Raw genomic sequence first — 22060 nt, 5'->3', positions numbered from 1 at the left:
GACAGAGATTCTTCTTGAACTGAATAGGGACTGACTAGACTTGCATTTCGAATTATAATAAATGAGAGATGAAAGTGGTCTTTCATTTGCTTTCTTTTTTATGTGTATATATTATTATTATTTTCTTTTGGTTTTGGTTTATTAGTATTTCAATAAATTAACTTTTTATTTTATTCAGAGGATGTGGGAAGGGAGGTGATTCTATTTTATAATCGGGCTAACAAATGTAATATGTAAGTGCTTATTGTTGAAACATCTAATAAACAGATGTATATATATTAGGGCTGTCAAGCGATTAAAAAAATTAATCTAATTAATTACAGGCTCTGTGATTAATTAATCGAAATTAATCGCATACTTTTATGACACTTTTATGCCTGTTTATAAACAGCTGTATAGCCTACAACAGTTTGTTTCTCACTCTCTCTCTCTCTCTCTCAATCGCTCTCCGTCTCTCGTAATTTCTGTCTCCTCCCCTCAGCCAGGTTTTCAAAACAAACAAGCTTCTCTCTTTACTTTTCTCCCTTTTACCCGTTTAAGCTACAGGTGCAGCTGCGCATCACTTTTGCACAGGGTCAAAGGGCATTATAGAAGTGCGATTAATCTGCGTTAATTTTTTTAATCGCGTTAATTTTTCTGTGATTAATTAATCGAAATTAACGCGTTAATTTGACAGCCCTAATATGGGTTTTTCACTAATCACTCACACGCCTTAAAGTGAGAGCAGTTGAGGCCATCCTTTGCTCCTTTTTAAATTGTCAAAAGGCATGATTTTATTTGTAAATATGTAAAACAATTAAATATTCCTCAGTTCATAGTATTAAAATCAGTTATTAAAATCATTAATTGTTTAAATTCGTTTTGATGAGGTATTTGAAATGGGAAACCAACCTTACTGCATTCACCTTTACAAACTACGACAGCGACTCCGCCACGACAAAGATCACAAACACTGGCAAAACAGGTGAGAAGTGGGTGCGGTCAGAATCTCCTTGAATGGTGCCGGAGGGGTTTCCTTAATTGGGTTGTTCAAGCACGAAAATATGCATTGAAAGAATTGGCCTGTAAGGTATTTCTCTTGAGGCTTTGAAATGCAACACTGCAAGATTTTCTTGTCTGTCACAAGCAATTGTGTTTGTGTAGCACACAAATGATTATGCTGGAATATAGGCTTGGAGTGAATGCATTATATGCACATCAGCCAAGAAGCTGGGAACACTAAAGCATAACAGAGGTGTTTTTAATAACGTGAAATTTCTATAAATAGATTCCATACCATTTCACCTGCATTTCTCAGACAGGGGATTGTTTCCTGTTGAGGAAAGTATCGCTTACTTATGTATACTTAGTCGTATGTTTGTTATCTTTTGTTTATTAATGTACTTCTGTTTCCTTTAGTTCTCAAACAAGGACTTCTAGAGAAGCCAACCACTGTTAGTGTGGCCTAACTATTTTATTTTATTATTGAATAACACTTGGTCACGTTACTTTAACCCTTTAACAGCCACACCAAGAAAAAAGCAATGAAAAAATTGTTTTTTTGCATTTTGTTTCCCCTTGGGTCAATAATAAACACAATGAGAACAACAGAGACGGCGATTCATGGTTAAAGTACCAAAATTCCTAAAAATACCAAAAACAGTAGAAAAGTAAAATATAACGCCAATGTATAATGAAATGAACAACAAAATATGTTTTGTGGGCATTGAATCAAGTTTTTTTTCTTGTAGTATGACAAAAAAAATTGCTGTTTTTTATTTCAACAGACGAAAATGTTGAATCGAGCAAGAAAACTTTGCATTTCCAACTTTCATCTAGACCTCATCTGTGTTGAGGTGTAACAGCCCAATATATTCAACTTGAATTCACTTTTGATTGTATGCTAGCTGTCTTGTCGTCAAAATACTGCAGTATAGCGATTGCCATAGTGCCGCGGCTACTCCGATTCTCCAGGCAGTCTCATGTTCCATTGCCCGCTCACTTGCAAACAAGGCCCAGAGGTTCTTGAATTCCTGACTTATTCTGAAACTCAAAAAAAACTGCATAACAGGAAAAAATTGCATCAATGACTTATGTCTTACCAACATTAGTCATTTGGTTGAAATCGGATTATGTTTGATAGTTATGATTTCCACATATTTAGTTACGATTTCCACATAGGGGAGAGTGGCCTAAGTTGTGCAACTTTTCACTCAAAGTGACTTTAAAGTAAGGCCTTGACAGTAAAGTCTCCAACTCAAATATGTACATATATTTCAGGGTGTTGTGCATCCCTGGCAATAAAAACTTTGGATCTGGAATAAACTGTTGAAGAAATATAGCTTTCGGAAAAAAAGTTGTCTTGATGCACAACTTGCCCCCGGTGTGGTGTAAGTTGTGCGGTTGGAGAGAATACCATGGGGTGAATTGTGCCATTGATATATATCTCATAAACTGTAATGCAAGACAAATCCATTAGACAATCACTTATTTAAGGTGTTTTTAAAGTGAATAAAGTAAATAGTTGACAAAGATTGAAGGACAATTTTCTTAAACAAGGCCTAGCAGATCTAATGGTTTTACCTGCAAAGCTCACAATGACAAAGTCACCATCATCATCTTTCTGGCCATCTGAACTCTCATCAGTGGTGTCGTTAAGTGGAATTGAGATGTCACTCTCTTCTGAGCTACTGTAGACAATCACTTTCTTTTGGTGACCAGCGTATACAGCCATGCCACTGGCACAACTCTCAGAAATGTACTTTGCAGTAGTTGCTCCGTGCTTGTGGAACCAACTGCCACCTGACAAATGTGATTCCCCTACATTTCTTCCTTTAAATCAAGGCTCAAAACCCATATGTACACCCTGGTGTTTCCTCCCCATTAACTATCTTACCTCTGCACTACTATCTGTGTTTATGTGGATGTATGGGCTTTACGTCTTTTATTTTGGTTATTGTTATTTTACCTTCATTGTTTACCTACTGAATGCACTATGTACAGCACTTTGGACAGTGCAAAATGTCATAAATGTGCTTTTATAAAGACATTTTACTTACTTACTTACTTATAACTCACCCAGGCCCTTTGGCACAAATCACCCCAATCCCAGAAATTTGGATAATAAGCATGATGCAACAATTTAGGGCTGACATCGTGCTAACTGTATAGACTCAAAATGTAGCATACCAAAGCACTAAAACATGTGTCAAATGTTTTCAAACTTGTCTATAATTGTTCAGACACAATAATCAATAAACAATAAAAAACCTTGATCATGGAAATTTTACTTTGAAAGGCAAAACACAGTTTTTTTAGCTTAAATGTGCTTATATCTTATTCCTTGTGTCTCCCTTCTTTACAGGATGAGTCAAATGGATGGCTCTTCTTAAATATGTGGTCACATTTCCAATTTCTTCCACGGTTTTCTAGAAACAAGGGGTGGCACAACTTCCAAAATGCACAACTTAGGCCACTCTCCCCTATTAATTTAAGATATTTACCAAATTCAATCGGAAAACATCCTGTTTGTTATATTCATAGACAGGATATCAAGGCGTAGTCATGGTGGGGAGGGGTTGCAGTTCAGTGGGCTGAGGATCTCAACTCTGCTGTTTGCAGATGATGTGGTTCTGATGGCATCATCGGTCTTTGACCTTCAGCTTTCACTGGATCGGTTCGCAGCCAAGTGTGAAGCGGTTGGCATGAGGATCAGCACCTCTAAATCTGAGGCCATGGTGCTCAGTAGGAACCTGATGGTTCAACTCCAGATATGGAATGAGTCCTTACCCCATAGTGAAGGAGTTCAAGTAGCCTACCTTTGGGTCTTGTTTGCGAGTGAGGGAACAATGAGAGTGAGATGGCCAGAGAATCAGAGCAGAGGGGGCGGTTTTGCACTTGCTTTACCGCAACGTTGTGACGAAAAGAGAGCTGAGTCAGAAGGCAAAGCTCTTGATCTACCGATCGATCTTCATTCCTACTCTCACCTATGGTCATAAAGGCTGGGTAATGACCGAAAGAACGAGATACGAGTGCCCAAAATGGGTTTCTTCAGGAGTGTGGCTGGTTGCTCCCTTAGAGATAGGGTGAGAAGCTCAGTCACCCTGAGAGATTTGGAGTAGAGATGCTGCTCCTTTTGCAAAGAAAGTACTAGTTAAGATGGTTGGGGCATCTGGTAAGGATGCCCCCTGGGCGCTAGCCTGGCTCTGCCCGCCCGCCTACTTCCGGCCAAATTTCATTTTCCCTTCAGTAGTCAGTCTGGGTGTACAGTGCATTTCCCAGCTTTCGCCGGAGAATCTACAGTCGTCCAATCATGCGAACAATCACGTTCCAGTTTCAGTTGAATGCTGCGCTCCTTTATACTCGGAAGAAGGAGATTTCCGACTTGGTAGTTCCGAGTTCCGACCTGTCTGTGTTCCAGTGCATCTGCTCGCGAAAGTATGGACGCCTAAAACCTTTCTCGTCCAAATAACTAAACGTTAGGCTCTAACAAGTTACTGTTGCCAGGTACCGGTAGATTCATTGACTACAATATGTAGTGAAGTTGGAAATTTCCGAGTTCCCTGTCCAACTGGAATGCACCGTTAAAAGCCGGCTCATGACACACGTGACGACCAAACGTGATGCGATTGGTTGGCTAATCCAGAGTGGCACTGGGCAGATCCAATAGTTTTAAACTTCGACAGACACCCGCCTCCAAGTGAGTGAACGTTTGCCAATTACAGCACTTCCAGACCTTCTGTACAAATGAAATGAAGTACGATGGTCTGGTTGGACCAGGCTACCTGGGCGCCTCTCTAGGGAGATGTTCCAGGCACGACCAAGACCCAGGACTAGATTGAGAGATTACGGTTGCGTTCCGAATCGCATAATTTCTACTATATAGTATGTAGAAAAAAGATTTAGGATGTCCCGATTCTTGTGGCCAGATTTAGGATGGTTAGAAGTACCCGGATGTCCTACTTCATGCGGCCAAGATTGTTAGTGTTGAAAAGTGCATCCTATTTGGGCGATTCTGACCCACAATCCAGTGCGCACGTGAAGTGACGTAACATCGACGAAGCCTCCATATGAAAACAAACGGGGATGCGACGGATATAAAAGCAAGAGGCAAGATCAAGGCGCAATGTTATGATGAAATAAGAGAGTAAAGTATGTCCCAATAGTATGCCTACTGCATCCTGACTAGATTCTTTTTATCGTCGGATGTAGTATGTAGAATAGAAAAAAGAAAGAGTATGCGATTCGGAACGCAACCTACATCTCTAAACTTGCCTGTGAACACCTCAGGATCCCCCAGTTAGAACTGGTTAATGTGGCTAAGGAAAGGGAAGTTTGAAGTCCGATGGAGCCGTTGGCCCACCGACCCAACCCTGGATAAGTGGATGGGCAACGTATAAATGGCTGAATTTTGAAAAAATCTCAGAAAGTGACAAAAACAACGTAAATAAGAAATTATTTTAGCATATTTATGATGAAATAGCATTACATGTTTCATATTTACAGCAATGAATGATCAGAAGTATTGATTTGTATTGCACATATTAAATTATAATGGCATTAGATGCACTTTGCTACATTAACCATAAAGTGCTAAATCAACCGTTTGGTTGAGGTAGTTTTAAAAAAATTATTACACGTTTAGGCTATTTAAGTCTTTTGTGTGGTTCAATTTACATAATTCTGTTCATTAGGGCGTTGGACAATATGACTTGTTGAAAAAATATACTTACCATTCAAAATTTCACTCAAAAACTGTCAACATGTTTGGAGTGATTTTCCTGTTTACGATTTTCAGGTTTTAGGGGACCTAAGAGGCATACCATTTAAAGACACAGTGATCTAGTGTTTTTTTTAGGATAACACACGTTAGCCGAATGGTAGAGATGGCCCAATCAGGTTTAGTTAAATTGAGCACCCCTCTCAATAAAATATAGTGACTCAAAATGTGCTCTACCAAACGGTTGAGCAGGCAGTTAAAGGGTTAAAGACTCTTGAATATGAAACATTTATATTTCTGAATAAGTTATACACAAGTTGAGCTTTTTATTTTTGATAGAAAACAATTTGAGTTCCATGTTTTACATTTCGCTGCAATTTTATTTTATACTACATAATGTGTTAATGCAATTTAGGCAGATTGACACTTTCTATTATCGTAGGTTATGTATCCAGTTTATCTGGAGAGAGAAAACTCCATATGAAAAAATATTAGCAGTATTTCTCGACTGTTAATCAGCCTAAGAACAATCCTCCAATGAGGTGAATAGCCTACTCAGGTGTCAAACAGAGGCGGTTTCTAAGAAGGGTGGAGCGAGCGAATAAAAAGGGGGAGACTGAGTCGCCACAGACCCTTCCAGGCAGAGAGGAGATAGCTAACAGGTGCGCGAAAGGTAAGAAAGACACTGCTGATCAGCTCAAGCATTCAGAATAACTGCCTTAGTATTTTTTTCTTTTTAAACAGTAGGCTGGAGTATTTTTTCCCCACTTCCCATTAGTTTGGGATTGAAGTTGATAACATTCAAAATGTGTGCTAATATGATATGATTTGATTTGCCAATCTAAACCCTTAACTTAAACTTAATTCGTGTTTGTTTCTTGATTTAATGTGTGGACATTTCTTTTGGTGAAAACGTTTTTTTTGGGGGGAGGGGAGGGGGGGTGATTTTTATCTAAAAAAATACATGTATATATTTATATTTCAGATGATCTCGATTGTAGTTGCGCTTGCTCTGTGCGTCCTTGTACCCGGCGCCCATGGTGCCAACACCAATACCGGTAAACATTGTTCTCATCTTGGATTAATTGCGACTCTTTGAACAGCGCATCTTTTTGAAAACTGTTTTAATATGCCTGAGTGATTTAACTCGATGCCCCTTTCCCTCCTCCAGATTGGTGTTATCATCTTTCCTCCTGCAGTAAGTAGGCTAGCCTAATCTTTATCTCTTAATTACCACAATATCAACTTAATCGCGGGTACTCTTCAGCTGCTAAAAACTCTTCTTTACTATCTATAGATGATGCAACATGGCCAACAACTTTTCCCAATTGTAATGGCAGCCGTCAGTCACCCATCAACATCATATCTGCATCTGCCGTGGAGAATACCAACCTTACTGCATTCACCTTTACAAACTACGGCAGCGACTCCGCCATGACAAAGATCGCAAACACTGGCAAAACAGGTGAGAAGTGGGTGCGGTCAGAAACTCCTTTAATGGTGCCGGACGGGTTTCCTTAATTGGGTTGTTCAAGCACGAAAATATGCATTGAAAGAATTGGCCTGTAAGGTATTTCTCTTGAGGCTTTGAAATGCAACACTGTAAGATTTTCTTGTCTGTCACAAGCAATAGTGTTTGTGTAGCACACAAATGATTATGCTGGAATATAGGCCTACTACTGTTATGTGTCAAATTGTATACCACAAATTAGGAAACTGGCCATAACATATGGCCTATGGATTTATTCCTCCCCACCTGTGTTCATTCAACGTTCTTTTTTTTACCCTGTTCCAGTTAAAGTTACTCTTGCAAGTGGCGTCACCGTTTCAGGGGGAGACCTGTCTGAGACCTATGACAGCCTGCAGTTCCACTTGCACTGGGGCAACGGGGCTTCTGTCCCTGGATCTGAGCACACTGTGGATGGCAAGCGGTATCCCATGGAGGTAGGGGAAACTTTGTTTTACATTGAGCTCTATGATGGACTTTTGTCAATAAATTCATATTAGAATAATGTATATAATTTTTACTTCACTCCCGCAGATGCACATTGTAAACGCCAAGTCATCCTTTAACGGGAATACAACTTTAGCAGTTGCAGACTCTACAGGACTTGCTGCTCTTGGTTTCTTCATTGAGGTGAGAAATTCATGGATGTATTTTGTCATATTTTTCAAACCTCGTTGTTCCATGTACCAGCCACTTCTTAACAACATTTGTATTTATAAAGCCACTGCCCCATGAAGCATTTCTGGAAGCCAACTTTAAACAATGTGTGCAATTTTCAGGAAAGGTCAGGTAATGAAACCGACCAACCTGCAAGCTGGACCAACCTGGTCTCCTACCTGTCTAGCATCACAAATAGTGGTAAATAGATGTTTTACTCTTTTTTTTGAAAATTGTGGAAATTTCATCTCGTAGGTTTGAAAAAAATGTGTCCACTCCCTTCAGAGTTCTTGTTTTTGTCCTCAGGTGAATCTGCTACGATTGCACCTGGATTTTCACTGGATGATCTTCTGTCCGGGGTGGATCGCACCAGTTACTACCGCTACCTTGGCTCCTTGACCACCCCAACTTGCAACGAGGCTGTGGTCTGGACTGTGTTCAAGGATACGATCAAAATCAGCAAAGAATTGGTAAGTAAGATCGTATCTCTGGTGTGTCTTTTCAAAGTGCAATGACCAGGCATGATTGGTACAGGTGCTCCAACAGTGTTTCATGTAGGTAACTGGTTTCATTATCTCCTCTCCAGATTAACCTCTTCAACGCTACAGTACACGTCACCAACAGCTCATCACCCTTGTTGATCAATTCCTTCAGAAACCTCCAGGCAGACCAACCGGTCTCAAGGACGCGTAACGGTGCTACCTCCACAAAGAGCTACTCTCTGTGGCTGATGGCCCTGGGCCTCGCTCTGTTGTGGAGGGGTTAAAACCAAAACCTATTGTCCTTTTGCCTCAGTTACTCTATGGTTTTGCTGGTAAACCTGTTAGCAACGAGGCAAACCCAGCATGTCCCTCTTTCCCTGTATGATTTGCCTGACTCTGTCCAAACTGTTCTACTTCTTCTCATTAGTGCCATTAGTTTTGATTCAGTATGCAGGACACAGCCAAGGAAAACTGAGCCGTAACGTCACAGGAACTTTATTGCTTTCCAATGTCGCTGTGGTTGACATTATGAATGTTTTACAGGATTAACACCTGTTGTAAAGAATTCTTGATCCATCATCAGATTTTAAATACATTATATCAATGCTTTTAGTTCTCGCATTCTACACATTTATACTTGCCATGATGCAAGCACAAATGTGACCTTAAATTGTAGTATGAATGCAATATGAAAAACATTTGCACTAAGTTTACCGGGTAGATGTTATACTTGTAGTTTGGAAAATCCAGCAGTGTAATGGGAATGTGACAGTATTTCGTTTTTAGTATTTGTATGCTGTATATGACTTGCTTTAAGAGGTAAATTGCTGCCACATTGCCAAGCTGTCGATCAATCTTATTAAATGTTTTTGAAAAATATTTTGTTGTCGCTCTTCATTTCAGTCAAGTTGTTAGGGTAAAAACATAACTGCACTGTGTAACGGAATCAAAATGTAATCCCTATTGTTGCACATTGACTGAACTGCAGCCAGAAACCTGAGGCGTGGCTTTTGAGAGCTAACCTTTGTTTGCATGATTTCAGATATCTATGGCACCTTGCTCACAAAAGGACTGTTATCCTGAGGATACTATTGTTGTTCAATGAGCTTTTAGGCCATAGCAAATGACCTGTGCCACTTCCAGGTTGTCCACCTTTTTTTCATCACTTGAAAGTGAACAAAAGAATCCTTGGTTTAATCAAGTGCGTTAAAGAAACGATGAAAGCCAAGTAAGCACGCACAACTTTCCATGTCTGTGTGAAGTTTGAACAATGGTAGGCCTAATGGTCATTAAAACAAGTAAGTTTAACATTTTAGAATAATCAAGGTTTTCAGGAAAGGTCTTGATCAGATTTGTAAATTGTTCCTAATGATACCAATCTGAGGTTGTAGGTGTCTCATGTACTGACACTTAGGAATGGCCAGCATGTACACTATTGTCAAGCTTTATCGTATCATCTGAGTCACGAATGCTGACTATCGGATAAGTGCATAGCAATGACACAGCTTCAACCTGAAGGTGCAGAGATAAATATCGCTTTCAAGTTTTTCAAGCTGGCTCGCTGTAGCTAAGGAAAAATAAACAATATGTAAGTGAAACCATAAGGAGCTCTGACATTACAATAATGATTTTTTCTTATAGTCACTTAAAAATTGTCCCATTTATTGATTTCTTGCAGTTTCTCAGTATAAAATGATTGACTGCATTGCATCTGCAGAACTTGCTCCACCTCAATAGCACCACCATTGTGCAAACAAATTAATAAAATACAAAAAGATACAATTATATTGTGACATGAAAGCAATCAACATCAGTGTAAAATAACTTAAATATGACTATTAAGAGAGATGGTTAAATTTGCTACCCAGTCTTATCATTCAGCCTGTGTTCCTGGTTTCGCCTGCAAAGTGAACTGTTGATGCTTTCCACTGCTCTACCTCTCTCTGAGTCCTGCTTGTGAGTCCACATATCCGTGTGCAGAGCTATTACAGTTACATTACATCAAGCATCAGCCTGTTATGAAATTATTTACACACATCAAATTCAAAACAATAATTTAAAAAAATGGAGCGGACAACAAAACCACAGGTGCTCCTTTAGTTTACCAAAATGTCTGCTTGTGTTGTACATGTGTGGTTGTGTAATACCTCATTATGAGGAAATTATCTGTTGTTCTGGATTACTGCGTTGAATTTCTGTGCATTCTCATGTACAGCCTCTGTGTAATCCGATACTTACTCCAGGAAAAAGGGGTGAAATTCTATAGCAGGATGGAGGGAGGACGAAAAATGCTAAAGTATAAAGCAGTTATTTAACAAAGGCTTTTTAGGACACTTCTATGTCATTTCAAACCACCTTTTGGGTCTTGTGATACTTTGTATACGGTACAAAACACCTTGCAGAGAGTCACTTGGGATTAAACACGCATCAAAACAATTTCCAAATCCCGGCATCTATTTGCTAATACAGTCGTCAATTGCCACTATAACAGAGATCAGGATGAGCCAGCTGCCCCTTAAGAAAGAAGACGATCCCTTTAAGTCACAGCTGCACTTTGGGTTCCGCGGAACGGTTGGAGGGACGGTTGCAGGCAGAGCTGGACACATGAGCCAGTCTACGCCAATGGACTTGGGAGTGACTACGTCCTGGGTCAGTCCACCGCTCCTCAGAACCCAGTAAAGGTTGTCCTTGAAGAAGTAGGCATCTCCTAAAGAGCAGCAGCAGCAGAAGAAGCATTGTAACTCTCATCATGCCTTTTCCTTCTACACACAGTGACACAATGAAATAAAACATCAGCATATTAAACTAGAAGTTAGAAAAGAGACAAAAGCAGCTTGAGCCTGGTTTCTATATTTGACTGCATGGGAAGCTGTAATTCAAGTCGGATAGTTTATTTATGTTCCACTTATGTAATGAGTATGTTCTTTTCCATTCTTTCGACAACGCTTCATACCTTAAACCAGTTTGTCTGCGTCAGTTGAAGAGTGACACCACACAAACACAACCTGTTTATTTATCTCTCAATCAATCAATCTGGTAACAGAAACTAGAAAGATATTTATGCCACCAAACTCAAGATTACCTTCTCCCCAGCTGATGATGTCATCCATGTGGGGGGGGACTCCTGCCCAGAGGCTGTTGTTCCGCGGGTAGCCGGACTCTGGCTGCACAATCACCTGCTGGCCCCTACGGCTCTCGTCAAACCTCCAGAACAATCCGCCGCTGAACACATAGGTCTTGCCATTGTGGGCCCATATGAAGGCTGCATCCACCCTGTCCACCAGCTCCCCACTCTTTGTCCTCATGCCCCAATCAGAGAGGGGCTGAGGGTAGCCGCTCATGGCCACTGTGTCCTTGAAGACCCAGTACTGAGATCCTGGAGGAAAATGAGAGAAACTTTAAAATAACTAAAATGTGACTTAGATAACATATTGTATTATTGTAAACTTGTTAATGTGACAACTTAAAAAAAATATATATTATTGAAGATATGGCAAAAGAAAATTTACTTTATTTCTTGTCCTGAGATGAACCACTATGCAATGCATCAGAACCAGCAATACAGTAATGTAGGTGCACCTTACACTATAGGTGTGTCACATAAACTTTCTTTGACGTATGACCTTATAAAAAAATACTTGTTGTTTCCCTCCACCTTGAAAAGAATCAGGTTTGAAGGAAGGAAACTCTTTGATCATTAGTTTAATGCAGCTCTTGATCAACAGGAACCAGGCTATAATTTACTTCACATAACCACCCACTTCAAAACAACAAAGTTATAAAACCATGTTCACACACCACATAATTAGATACACCCAACGCCCATATAACTCACACACATTTTTTTTCTCTCACCAATAAAGAAAACTATACTGCTGTCGCTCTTCCTCTCATACACGGCATCAATCTTGTTGGTTCCGGGTGGAAGGCCTAACCAGAAGTTTTTGATCTGGGCCGGATTAAGGGACTCCAAAGACCCGTCTCGCTTAGCCCTCCAGAAGTATGCACCTTTCCGAGAAAAGAGAGTGAACATGACACCAACATGTGCCACTGTGTTTTCACATGCAGTATAGATGATACAGGGTGTTACTAAATGTATTTATACATCACAAAGGCTGAAATGTTTTTGTTAATTGAACAATGTAGGACATTGGAGAGTTTTATGTACATTTATAATTTTGGAAAGATTTCAAGTTTGTGCCTCCCTGCTGATCTTCTTACCTTTAAAAAAGAAGACCTCTCCCCTGATATTTGCCACTGCGTCGAAGCCTCCCTGACAGCGCTTGTGGAATGAGGGGTCAGAACTGATGAACAGAAAAAAAAATCATTTTGACATGAGGTAGTTTGCTAAACATTCACTAGAGGGCGCAACAAGACCAAACACTGCCACATTGAGGGGCAACCGCAAAGCTTTTATCTGCATCCACTGCTCTTAAAAGGCCTCTTCATCACATACTTGCCCATTATAAACTGAGTGCATTGAAAGCACATTTATCATTTGTGAAAGCAAATGATAAGTGCTTATAGGCTTGAATGCACAGTGGTTTGCATTGTTTCCTGTGGCTCTACTCACAGCAGCGTTGGTCTTGGAGGAGCTGGACTGGGCAGCCGTGGGAGGTCGGGATCAACACCACCTGGTGGCGCTCCACCTTTCACACCTACAACAGAATGGTGACCACAGATAGTGTTGACACATTATGACAGTACTAGAAACTAGTGTGAAGTAACCCACATTCCTCTCAGTAGCCAGGGGAGTTGGACACACAGGACGCAAACAATTTCTTTTTTCAGACACGGAAGGAAATTGTTGAAATCCCATGTGCCCGTAAGCATCATTTCACACATTATTACTTCACTGAGAATTTACTTAAAACACAGAGCCTCTTGGTCTGGTTTTCATGGGCTCTTACATATTGTGGATTATTTTAAGCTACAATGTAATACTCTTGCAATTAAAAAAAAACAAGAAACGTCTAAGATTCTTACTTGATTTTAGAGCTAACAATATCTAAACAATCATTAGGAATTGGTACGAGTACAGCACATCTTCCTTACTCATGTTTACACAGACAGTAAGCATTTATTATTTAACTTCACAAAATCAAGACACATAATAATTCTGCACAGGATGTAAGGGCAAATGTCATCAAGATTCTTTGCCGTGCAAGTGGCACGGGTTGACTTTCGACATAAAATAAAATAAAGTTAAGCAGACCTTTCCTGAAAACCTTGATTATTCTAAGATAATGTTAACATCCTGTACAACGGCAGAAATACGGATTAAGCCACACAGGAGCTCACACCTATCTCACTGTTTCCCTTAAGCTTCAACTCTAAACTAAGAGGAAGATGTCATATCAGCACACACACACACACACACACACACACACACACACACACACACACACACACACACACACACACACACACACACACACACAGAGACATAAAAAAACTGCCCAAATCAACACATGATGAGATGAGATGAGATGTACTCTGTTCCACTGTAATGAGTCCTATTGTTGACTGACCGTAAAGCTGCTGGATGGCCTGCCGGTCGTCCAGGGGCAGCTTGAAATTGGGAATGTCGCCCACAGGACCCTGGTAGTACGGCCTCATGATAGACGGTTCAGAAGAGGAATGGGACAGCCCTAGCGCGTGGCCAAACTCGTGCACTGCAACTGTGAACAAGTCTGTGCTGCTGCTACTGTCACCTGAGGAAGCGTGAAGCAAAAGTGGTAATGGATCACATAAATAACCACAAATGGGGGGTTTCATGACACTGATTACGCAGGTAGTAAAAGGACTCTTCTTGATCACATAAGAGGGCTTTTTTTCAATTTGTAATGTATTTCACATTTGTATGTCTGTATACGGACTGTGGTCAAATAGCCATCATATGTCCAGCCATTACGGTTTCGACTAGTTAATACCTCCATAGCTCCAGGTCTCATCATCATCAAAGTGTGTGTCACCCCCCACGTCAGTTCCGAAGGGGAAGAAGGCGTGGGCCAGGGTGCCACCCGGCCCGTCAAAAGGATACCCATCGTTATGAAACAAGCGGGAAAAAGACACTCTGATGTCCCCTCCAGCTGCCGCCCCACTGCTGTCACTCCGCAGCTGATGGAAACGCAAGGGGGCTGCCTCGCTCCAGGCTTTGAAGGCGTGAGTCAGGAGGTTTTCCACCAAACTGTTAGACAGGCCAGGCGAGAGGGATGGTGATGGGTAGCTGTCGATACTGCAGACAAGAACAGATTTCATATTACCACAAGGTTGCAGACTACTATGTTTCAAACATCCCCGATAGGCCTTATACAGTTTGGACATTTAATTTCCATAATTCTTTCTGTTTTGTTTATTACAAAACAGTATGTCATGTGGGACATGTTCAGTGGTTCATCGAGTATTAAAAACAAATATATATATTCTATAGTGTAAAGGGGTAATATATATATTTTTTGTTTACATTTTCCCAACTTAATCCGAAGATAAAGTTTCAACCTGGTGATCATTTTTACAACTATATTTTCTTTGTAGCAGACAAAACTAACAAAAAAAACTGTGTAACCAAATCCTGATAGCCTATAGCTTATTCCTTTGTGCCACAAAGCAGTCTTGTTCAATCCTGCATACACCAGTCTAATAGCTGGTTATCACTCCGCAGCTGGAAATAGTCCCATAAAAGTGCGCTATTTATAAACTTAATGAAACTATTAAAACTGCTAGGTGGGGTCAAAATGAACCCAATGCATTTGAGATGATTAGTACATTTAAAAAGCAAAAATTAGAAGAGAATCAGAAAACAATAATATTTAGTCATGATGAGGAACAAATTAATTGATAAAGTCTTGAAAAATTGGAACGATAGAATAAAATACTAGTGAGAGATGACAAGATGTTTACCTCCGTGGTCAATAAAGATTCCTGTCGGTAGGATGAGGATTAAGATAATTACTGAGCCTCTCCTTAAAATGAAACTGATTTTGTGACACAAAGTATTTTATCATCACAAGAAAATGGCTTTGGACTGAATAACACAAAGACCAAACAGAAGTGCAGTCAGAGGGTATTGAGGAACACAGTTGTTCCATGAATGTCACGTTTTAGCGACAAGAAATATATAAAATAACTCCAGCCTTGTGTATTTGTTTTTTCTCACTGTTTTGAATCTCCTTTGAATGTGTATTTTGATATTTTCTTTTAGTTTATTTTCTAAATAACTTTTATGCCCTTTCCAATAAAAATATTGTTTCTAATTTCCCAAAGATCGCTCCTGGTATTTTGTAAGGTGCTACTTTCACAATCAACAAATCAGACATACAGTATATAAAGTGTTAAGTGTACTAAAACATGCTAACGGCCACAGAGGTGAAAGCACGGGATCCAAACTGTATGTACAGTATATGCTTGTGTATGTGCTTAATCTTATCCTCTTGGTATAAGTAAACAGACACAAAAATAGCACAAAAAAAGCTATTGAAAAGCTTGTGTGACTACATTAAAAGAATAAAACAGTAGGCTACAGCCCCCGCCCCCCCCCCAAAAAAAAAACAGATATATATAGCTCTGCTCTGTGGTTCATAAAGGGAAGAGATAGAGTAACATGACAGGAAACACACCTCCATGTGAGCTCTGTCTTTTGCCACTTAAGGCCTGACAGGGCGTATCTTTTCCTCCTCCGCCTTCTCTTTCTTAGCATGTCCTCACTGCCAACGATATCAGGGAGGGAGCATCGTGGTGTGGACATGAGTCTGATAGTTTCGCTGTCTGCAAGAGAAGTTGATTACACGGTGCAATGTTTAATCCAAATAGCAGATTGCATGAACCTCTGAGGCCTCCTGTGAATCCAGGACCTGTGAAATCTGATATATACAGTATATTGTCCATGTGGGTCCAAGAAGAGAGGTTGTTACCAAGCACCCCGGTCTCCTGGACCCCACCGAATCTCTGCATGACGCGGATTGCTTTCTCGATCCCATCTTTGGTCTGCAGTTTACTTGTGCGCGGGTCAGGAGGAGGAAGGTAGCCATACCTGCTCAACCAATCCTGGACAGAGAAAAAATGTGCTAATCCGCAGTTTCCCCAAAAATGAAAACCACGCCATCATGACCTGATGTCATTAGGCTACATGAAGGCTATTTAATGCACTGCTCACAGTGCAGTGCATATGCCTTATTTTCTCATTAATGTTATATGAGCCTGTCATTGATGAGTGAGTTGCTCAGTGGGTAAAAGGCAGAGTACAATTGATAATTTCCACACCACAAGCTCTATTCAGAGTAGCTGACGAGAGAAGAAACTGCAGATGAAATAAGCTGATAAATATGGTGTGGTGTGCAGAGCCGGCCCAAGCCTTCATGGGGCCCTGTCTCGACGTCATTGTAATTGTCTCGACGTCATTGTAAAAGAGGGTAACCCTCAATTGATCTTTCGAGAATAAATAAAGGAAAATGAAAATGAAGCGGGAAATGATTCGGGGGCCCCCTCCTTCATAGCGCTGGCCAAGTTATTGCCCTTTGTTAAATGTTTTATCCACATACCCAGTGTTTTCTGCTAGTGCCTCCAATGTACAGCTGGGTGAATGTATAAGATAGTTGAGATCCCGACCCTCCTAGGGAGGTCCGGGGGTATGCCCCCCCGGGAGATTTTTTTTTACGTTCTTAAAGTGAAATGAATGAATCTGGTGCACTTTGAGGGAAGAATTAAGAGGCTAAATCTGAGAAATGTTGTGTGAACAAATAATTTTGGGACACTGGGTCGGATGAATTAGAAGCTATTGAAGAAAGACACATGAATTTTCTATAGAAATATTTATATAAATTAAAATATTATGCAGGGTCCTCTGGGTTGGGCTTGGTGCTCTTTTTCTTTTATGGGACATATTTCTCTGTAATATAATGAATGCAGTGAGAGGAATGAAGCAGAAGAACTCTGTTGTCCAGCTATCTTTTTTTTCACGGACAAGGATGAAATAGGCTAAGACTATACACAGTGCATGGGCAACTGAGGGCATTTCCAAATGTTTTTAAATAAACTCAATACACACTGTGCATGGACGTGAACGTGACGTGATGAGTTAACCTCGGATTACCTACCAGATTAATTGATTCAATTATTAGGCTCTTAATTATCGAGACCAAAACATTGTGATCCTTTTTTGTATGATAACTTACATTTGCATAATATGATGTTGATATCAAACACACACACTCAAAAAAGTGTTGGAGGGGGCCCCCCTGGCGGTCGGGGGCCCCAAGCAGCCGCTTAAGTTCGCTTATGCCTCGGGCCGGCTCTGGCGGTGTGTGTTTCAGAGGTTACTAAAAGTGGTTTTGAAACCCGCCCTTCCGGCAATGCATCCCCTCTTCTGCTGTGGCTGCAGCTGAAGGTGTTGGCTCACTCAACAGTTGTGTTTTTGGTGGGTTTTACACACCACACATTGTTAAATGTATTACTCATATTCTTATTCTTATTTTGTCTCCACCAAAACTGAAGAGTTTTCATTTTTTCCTCTCTCTCTCTATTGGTCAAGTTACCTTATTTAACACGAACAAGTTGTGTATAATTTCACCTGTGGGTATCACTCCACTCACCATCAGCATCATACAGTCTGTGTAGACTAAAAACTATTTAGAACGGCTAGAAATCTTCTTCACACACACCACTGCGATGGCTTAGTAGAGTTAGCTTAGAAAGTCTTAAATGGCTTAGAAGACTTAGTTACGCAAAATAAACATTAGTGATGACACCTTTGAGGAAGTGTGAGTACACCCGAGGTAGGAAACCCACAGATCCCAGTGAATTGCAACTGAAGTGTTCACAATAAAGTACATTTTTGGTTCTCTATTTGTTTCTTCGAAAAACAATGATGCATGGAGTCATATGGAAATTGCCACATTTGTGCCAGCCACCAACCTCTTTGTCATATGTCACATGCTTTGTATGACAACTTACTGATATTGATCAGCACAAAAAGTTTAAAACATACAATAGCCTATGAATACAAGTATACTATATATATATATATAGTATACACACACACACACACACACACACACACACACACACACACACACACACACACACACACACACACACACACACACATAGTAGGCTATACATACATACACACAAACACTATATGATTTATAATGCTTCTTTGCCACAAAAGTCAAAATTTAATCAACAAAGTGATACATATTCTCATCACACGTAATAATTACACTGAGCAAAAATAAGCCTTTGATATAATGTTTATGATGCCAGGTTAAATCAACTCTTAATCACGCATTCCATAATACACAATCAGCTATCGAAGGGCAGCTATATGCACACATTTAAGAATTTTTAGAAACATTTACAAAAACATTTCCCCTCTTTTTAATACTCACCACCGCTTTACTGTACTGGTCAGGCACAGCCGATGTTGTTCCCGTTAAGGCCAAAACCATACACAGCAGAAGACCCAACTCCATTCCAGTCACTGCAAAGAAAACCGCGCCATTATTATTGTTATCAAAATTAAACTTACACATTTGTATTGCGGGTTCGTCTAAACCGTCCCAAAGCAGAGGCAAGTGAAACAAAGCTCACCGTGGTCTCTCCTCAGAAGCTCCATGTCTCTCTTGGGACTAGGCTGGGCTGATCGATCAGTCAGCTCTCTCTGCCTCGGCTCTGCCCTCCTTCACAGCACAGCGAGTTGTTGGTTGTGGCTTCCTCCGTCCGCCCGTTATGTAGACATGACACAGGCCTTCGATAGAAAGCAGGTTCACTGGTGCGGGCTGCATGGCTACAGGTGAGAAGACACTTTTGCGAAGATATTGCATATTTTGTCTTTTGTCTGATTATATATTTTGTCTGATTCCCTTGATATATATATATATATATATATTAAATATAAATAAAGGGAATCAGGAACTTTCAAGACAAAATATGCAATATCTTCGCAAAAGATTGATATATATATATATATATATATATATATATATAGGGGAGAAGGGGGAATCTGAGGCATCGGGTAATGTGAGCCACCCCCTGTATCGAGGCAACGGAAAACATTTGTGGTCATGTGAGATATATGTTTTCAAGCCCCTCTCATTTCCCCATGGCCCTGAAAGAGAGGACCTCATGGTGCTGTGGTAAGCATGTTTTTTTCACCAAAATAGGTATTTTGCATGTAAAAGTACATTTTCTTGCTGTCAACTTAATCAGCTTTTGTGCCAAAGCAAATGTATTCACGTAGAAAAACTTCTATCATAGTGTTGATGAACTACCAACATATGAAACCATGTGATGCTGATAACTGAAGATTAGCCTGAAATGCTAAGAGAGGTAGTTTTTTTCTCAAATTGTGGTGGTGGGGGAAAGTGAGCCAAATGCTGTGGGGGAAAGTGAGCCACTGTCTCACTTTCCCCCACCATGAGGCACAAGTTAAGTTTAGTCTTAAACATATTTTAATGTAATATTACATGACATATGTTTTATTTTAATGTCATACACATTGTAGAAAAGCCATCATGCCAAGGAAATACACCAGGAAGACGACCTGGGGCAACCACACGGAAAGAGCACCTTCTCATCTTTCCCTGTAACCTTCAGGGCTGGAATGTAGAGTAGGCCTAGTTGTAGAGTATGACATGCTGATGTTATAATCCAGTTGGGTCTTCTCCTGTGTTCTGAGTCCCAGGCTGGTTCTGATTTTCCTATGGTTTGACCCCCAGACACTGGCTGGCTCTAAGGGTCCTGTGTTCTGACCCCCAGACTGTGTTCTAATCTAACTGGTTCTATCTTTCATTTGAATCTTATTAAAACCTTTTGAATTATAATATGTTGTATTTGATTTTGTTCAGAGTTACTTTTAAGTGTTTAGAAAATTTGCTTTTCTTAATTGACCAAGCCCCATCATTCTTTTACTAGTCCGACATTAGTTCTGGAATGTGTGGCTAGCTTTCAGGATTCTTACTGTTACAATATGTGTTGTTATGGTAGTTTCAGAGTGGAACAAGTAAGTGGATCAGTTTACCCCACAGCTGGGGTAAAGTGAGCCACATGACAACTTTTTTTTAAACAATCATATTTTCACTGCCCTTTGTCTTGAAAAAATTCTGCTAATGCCCATTTCTAGGAAACATCCTGAATTAATGGGAAATGTGTACATTTGAGTGATAACTCATTTTAACTTGCTTAGAGGGGAGCAAATGTAAAAAGTGGCTCAGATTACCCCGTTCTCCCCTATATATATACAGTCATATGAAAAAGTTTGGGAACCCCTCTCAGCCGGCATTATAATTGACTCTGCTTTCACAAAAAAAATATAAAAGTGGTATGTCTTTAATTTACCAGGAACAGCTAACTACTGGGATGTTTTCCAAACAAAGATTTTTTGAAAAGCAGTATTTGGTTTTATGAAATAAAATAAAATGTGAAAAACTGGCTGTGCAAAAATATGGGTACCCTTGTGGTCTTGCTGATTTTAATGCCTTTAACAGCATGTAAAACTGATGACTTTAAACACAAAGTTGGTTGGATTATGTTGTTAAGCCTTGAACCTCATAGAAATGTCTGTTTAATCATGAGAAAATGTATTTTAGGTGCCTAAATGAAAGTTGCACTTCTCTTTGACTCTCTGCTGAAGTGAGACAGAATGGGATCATCAAAACAGCTCCCAAAATATCTTAAAAACAAAGATTATTCATTATCATGGTTTAGGGGAAGGCTACAAGAAGCTTTCCCAAAGGTTTCAATTGTCAATTTCGACTGTAGGGAACGTTGTCAGGAAATGGAAGGACAGGCATAGTGGCAGTTAAACCCAGGCATGGCAGACCAAGAAAAAAACAGCAGCGGCATAGGTGGAGGATTGTGAGAATGGTTGCACACAACCCACAGATCACCTCCAAAGACCTGCAAGAACATCTGGCTGCAGATGGTGCATCTGTACATCGTTCAACAATTCAGCGCAATTTGCACCAAAACATCTGCTTTTTATAAAGACCAAATAACTTAATTTTTGTCTCATCAGTCCAAAGCATTTTCTTCCAATATGAAGCTGGCTTGTCTAAATGAGCTTTTGCATACTCCATGCAACTGTATCTGTGGCGTGGGCGCAGAAAGGGCTTCCTTCTCATCACCCGGCCATACAGATGTTTTGGTGCAAATTGCACTGAATTGTAGAACCATGTACAGATACACCATCTGCAGCCAGATGTTCTTGCAGGTCTTTGGAGGTGATCTTTGGGTTGTGTGCAACCATTCTCACAATCCGCCGCATATGCCGCTCTTGTACTTTTCTTGGTCTGCTAGACCTGGGTTTAACTGCAACTGTGCCTGTGTCCTTCCATTCCCTGACAATGTTCCTTACAGTAGAAATTGACAATTGAAACCTTTGGGAAAGCTTCTTGTAGCCTTCCCCTAAACCATGACAATGAATAATCTTTGTTTTTAAGATCTTTTGGGAGCTGTTTTGATGATCGCATTCTGTCTCACTTCTGCAGAGAGTCAAAGAGAAGTGGAACTTGCATTTAGGCACCTAAAATACCTTTTATCATGATTAAACAGACCTTTATATGAGGTTCAAGGCTTAACAACATAATCCAACCAATTTTGTGTTTAAAGTCCTCAGTTTTACATGCTGTTACATGCATTAAAATCAGCAAGACCACAAGGGTTCCCATATTTTTGCACAGCCAGTTTTTCACATTTTATTTAATTTCATAAAACTAA

At 40.1% G+C, this 22060-nt stretch overlaps 2 protein-coding genes across 2 annotated transcripts; one reads left to right on the top strand and one right to left on the bottom strand.

The window, feature by feature from the left end:
* The first annotated feature begins 6343 nt into the window (after positions 1–6343).
* LOC307266772 (carbonic anhydrase 6-like) lies at positions 6344–9189 on the top strand. Its single transcript, XM_080048876.1, has 9 exons — positions 6344–6371; positions 6684–6756; positions 6870–6896; positions 6996–7163; positions 7494–7642; positions 7740–7835; positions 7985–8063; positions 8169–8332; positions 8449–9189. Exons 2-9 carry the CDS (start codon positions 6684–6686, stop codon positions 8626–8628), a joined length of 936 nt encoding a protein of 311 aa, XP_079905002.1. The 5' UTR covers positions 6344–6371; the 3' UTR covers positions 8629–9189.
* Positions 9190–10106: 917 nt separating this feature from the next.
* Positions 10107–19018, bottom strand: mmp25b (matrix metallopeptidase 25b). The gene is made up of 11 exons (XM_080049707.1): positions 18935–19018; positions 18733–18824; positions 16258–16390; positions 15964–16111; positions 14278–14582; positions 13876–14058; positions 12918–13002; positions 12566–12648; positions 12200–12352; positions 11427–11720; positions 10107–11051 (listed from the first exon to the last, which is right to left on the bottom strand). The coding sequence occupies exons 1-11, from the start codon at positions 18957–18959 to the stop codon at positions 10798–10800; spliced, it is 1755 nt and encodes a 584-aa protein (XP_079905833.1). The 5' UTR covers positions 18960–19018; the 3' UTR covers positions 10107–10797.
* Between the last annotated feature and the right edge of the window lie 3042 nt (positions 19019–22060).

This window comes from Ammodytes marinus (assembly GCF_949987685.1).
Source record: "Ammodytes marinus genome assembly, chromosome: 20".
NCBI lineage: Eukaryota > Metazoa > Chordata > Actinopteri > Uranoscopiformes > Ammodytidae > Ammodytes > Ammodytes marinus.
Note: the sequence above shows the minus strand (reverse complement) of the source record. Positions and strands in the feature narration are given on the sequence as shown.

Bases quoted from the DNA above. Each gene is read 5' to 3' on its own strand.
- LOC307266772 (XM_080048876.1), top strand. From the start codon at position 6,684: ATGATCTCGATTGTAGTTGCGCTTGCTCTGTGCGTCCTTGTACCCGGC. The intron at 6,757-6,869 runs GTAAACATTGTT...TCCCTCCTCCAG, and splicing joins TGGTGCCAACACCAATACCG to ATTGGTGTTATCATCTTTCC. The intron at 7,643-7,739 runs GTAGGGGAAACT...TCACTCCCGCAG, and splicing joins GCAAGCGGTATCCCATGGAG to ATGCACATTGTAAACGCCAA.
- mmp25b (XM_080049707.1), bottom strand. From the start codon at position 18,959: ATGGAGCTTCTGAGGAGAGACCACG. The intron at 16,112-16,257 runs GTAACAACCTCT...CTTCTCTTGCAG, and splicing joins CCAGGAGACCGGGGTGCTTG to ACAGCGAAACTATCAGACTC. The intron at 11,721-12,199 runs GTGAGAGAAAAA...ATTTTCCTCCAG, and splicing joins CAGTATAGTTTTCTTTATTG to GATCTCAGTACTGGGTCTTC.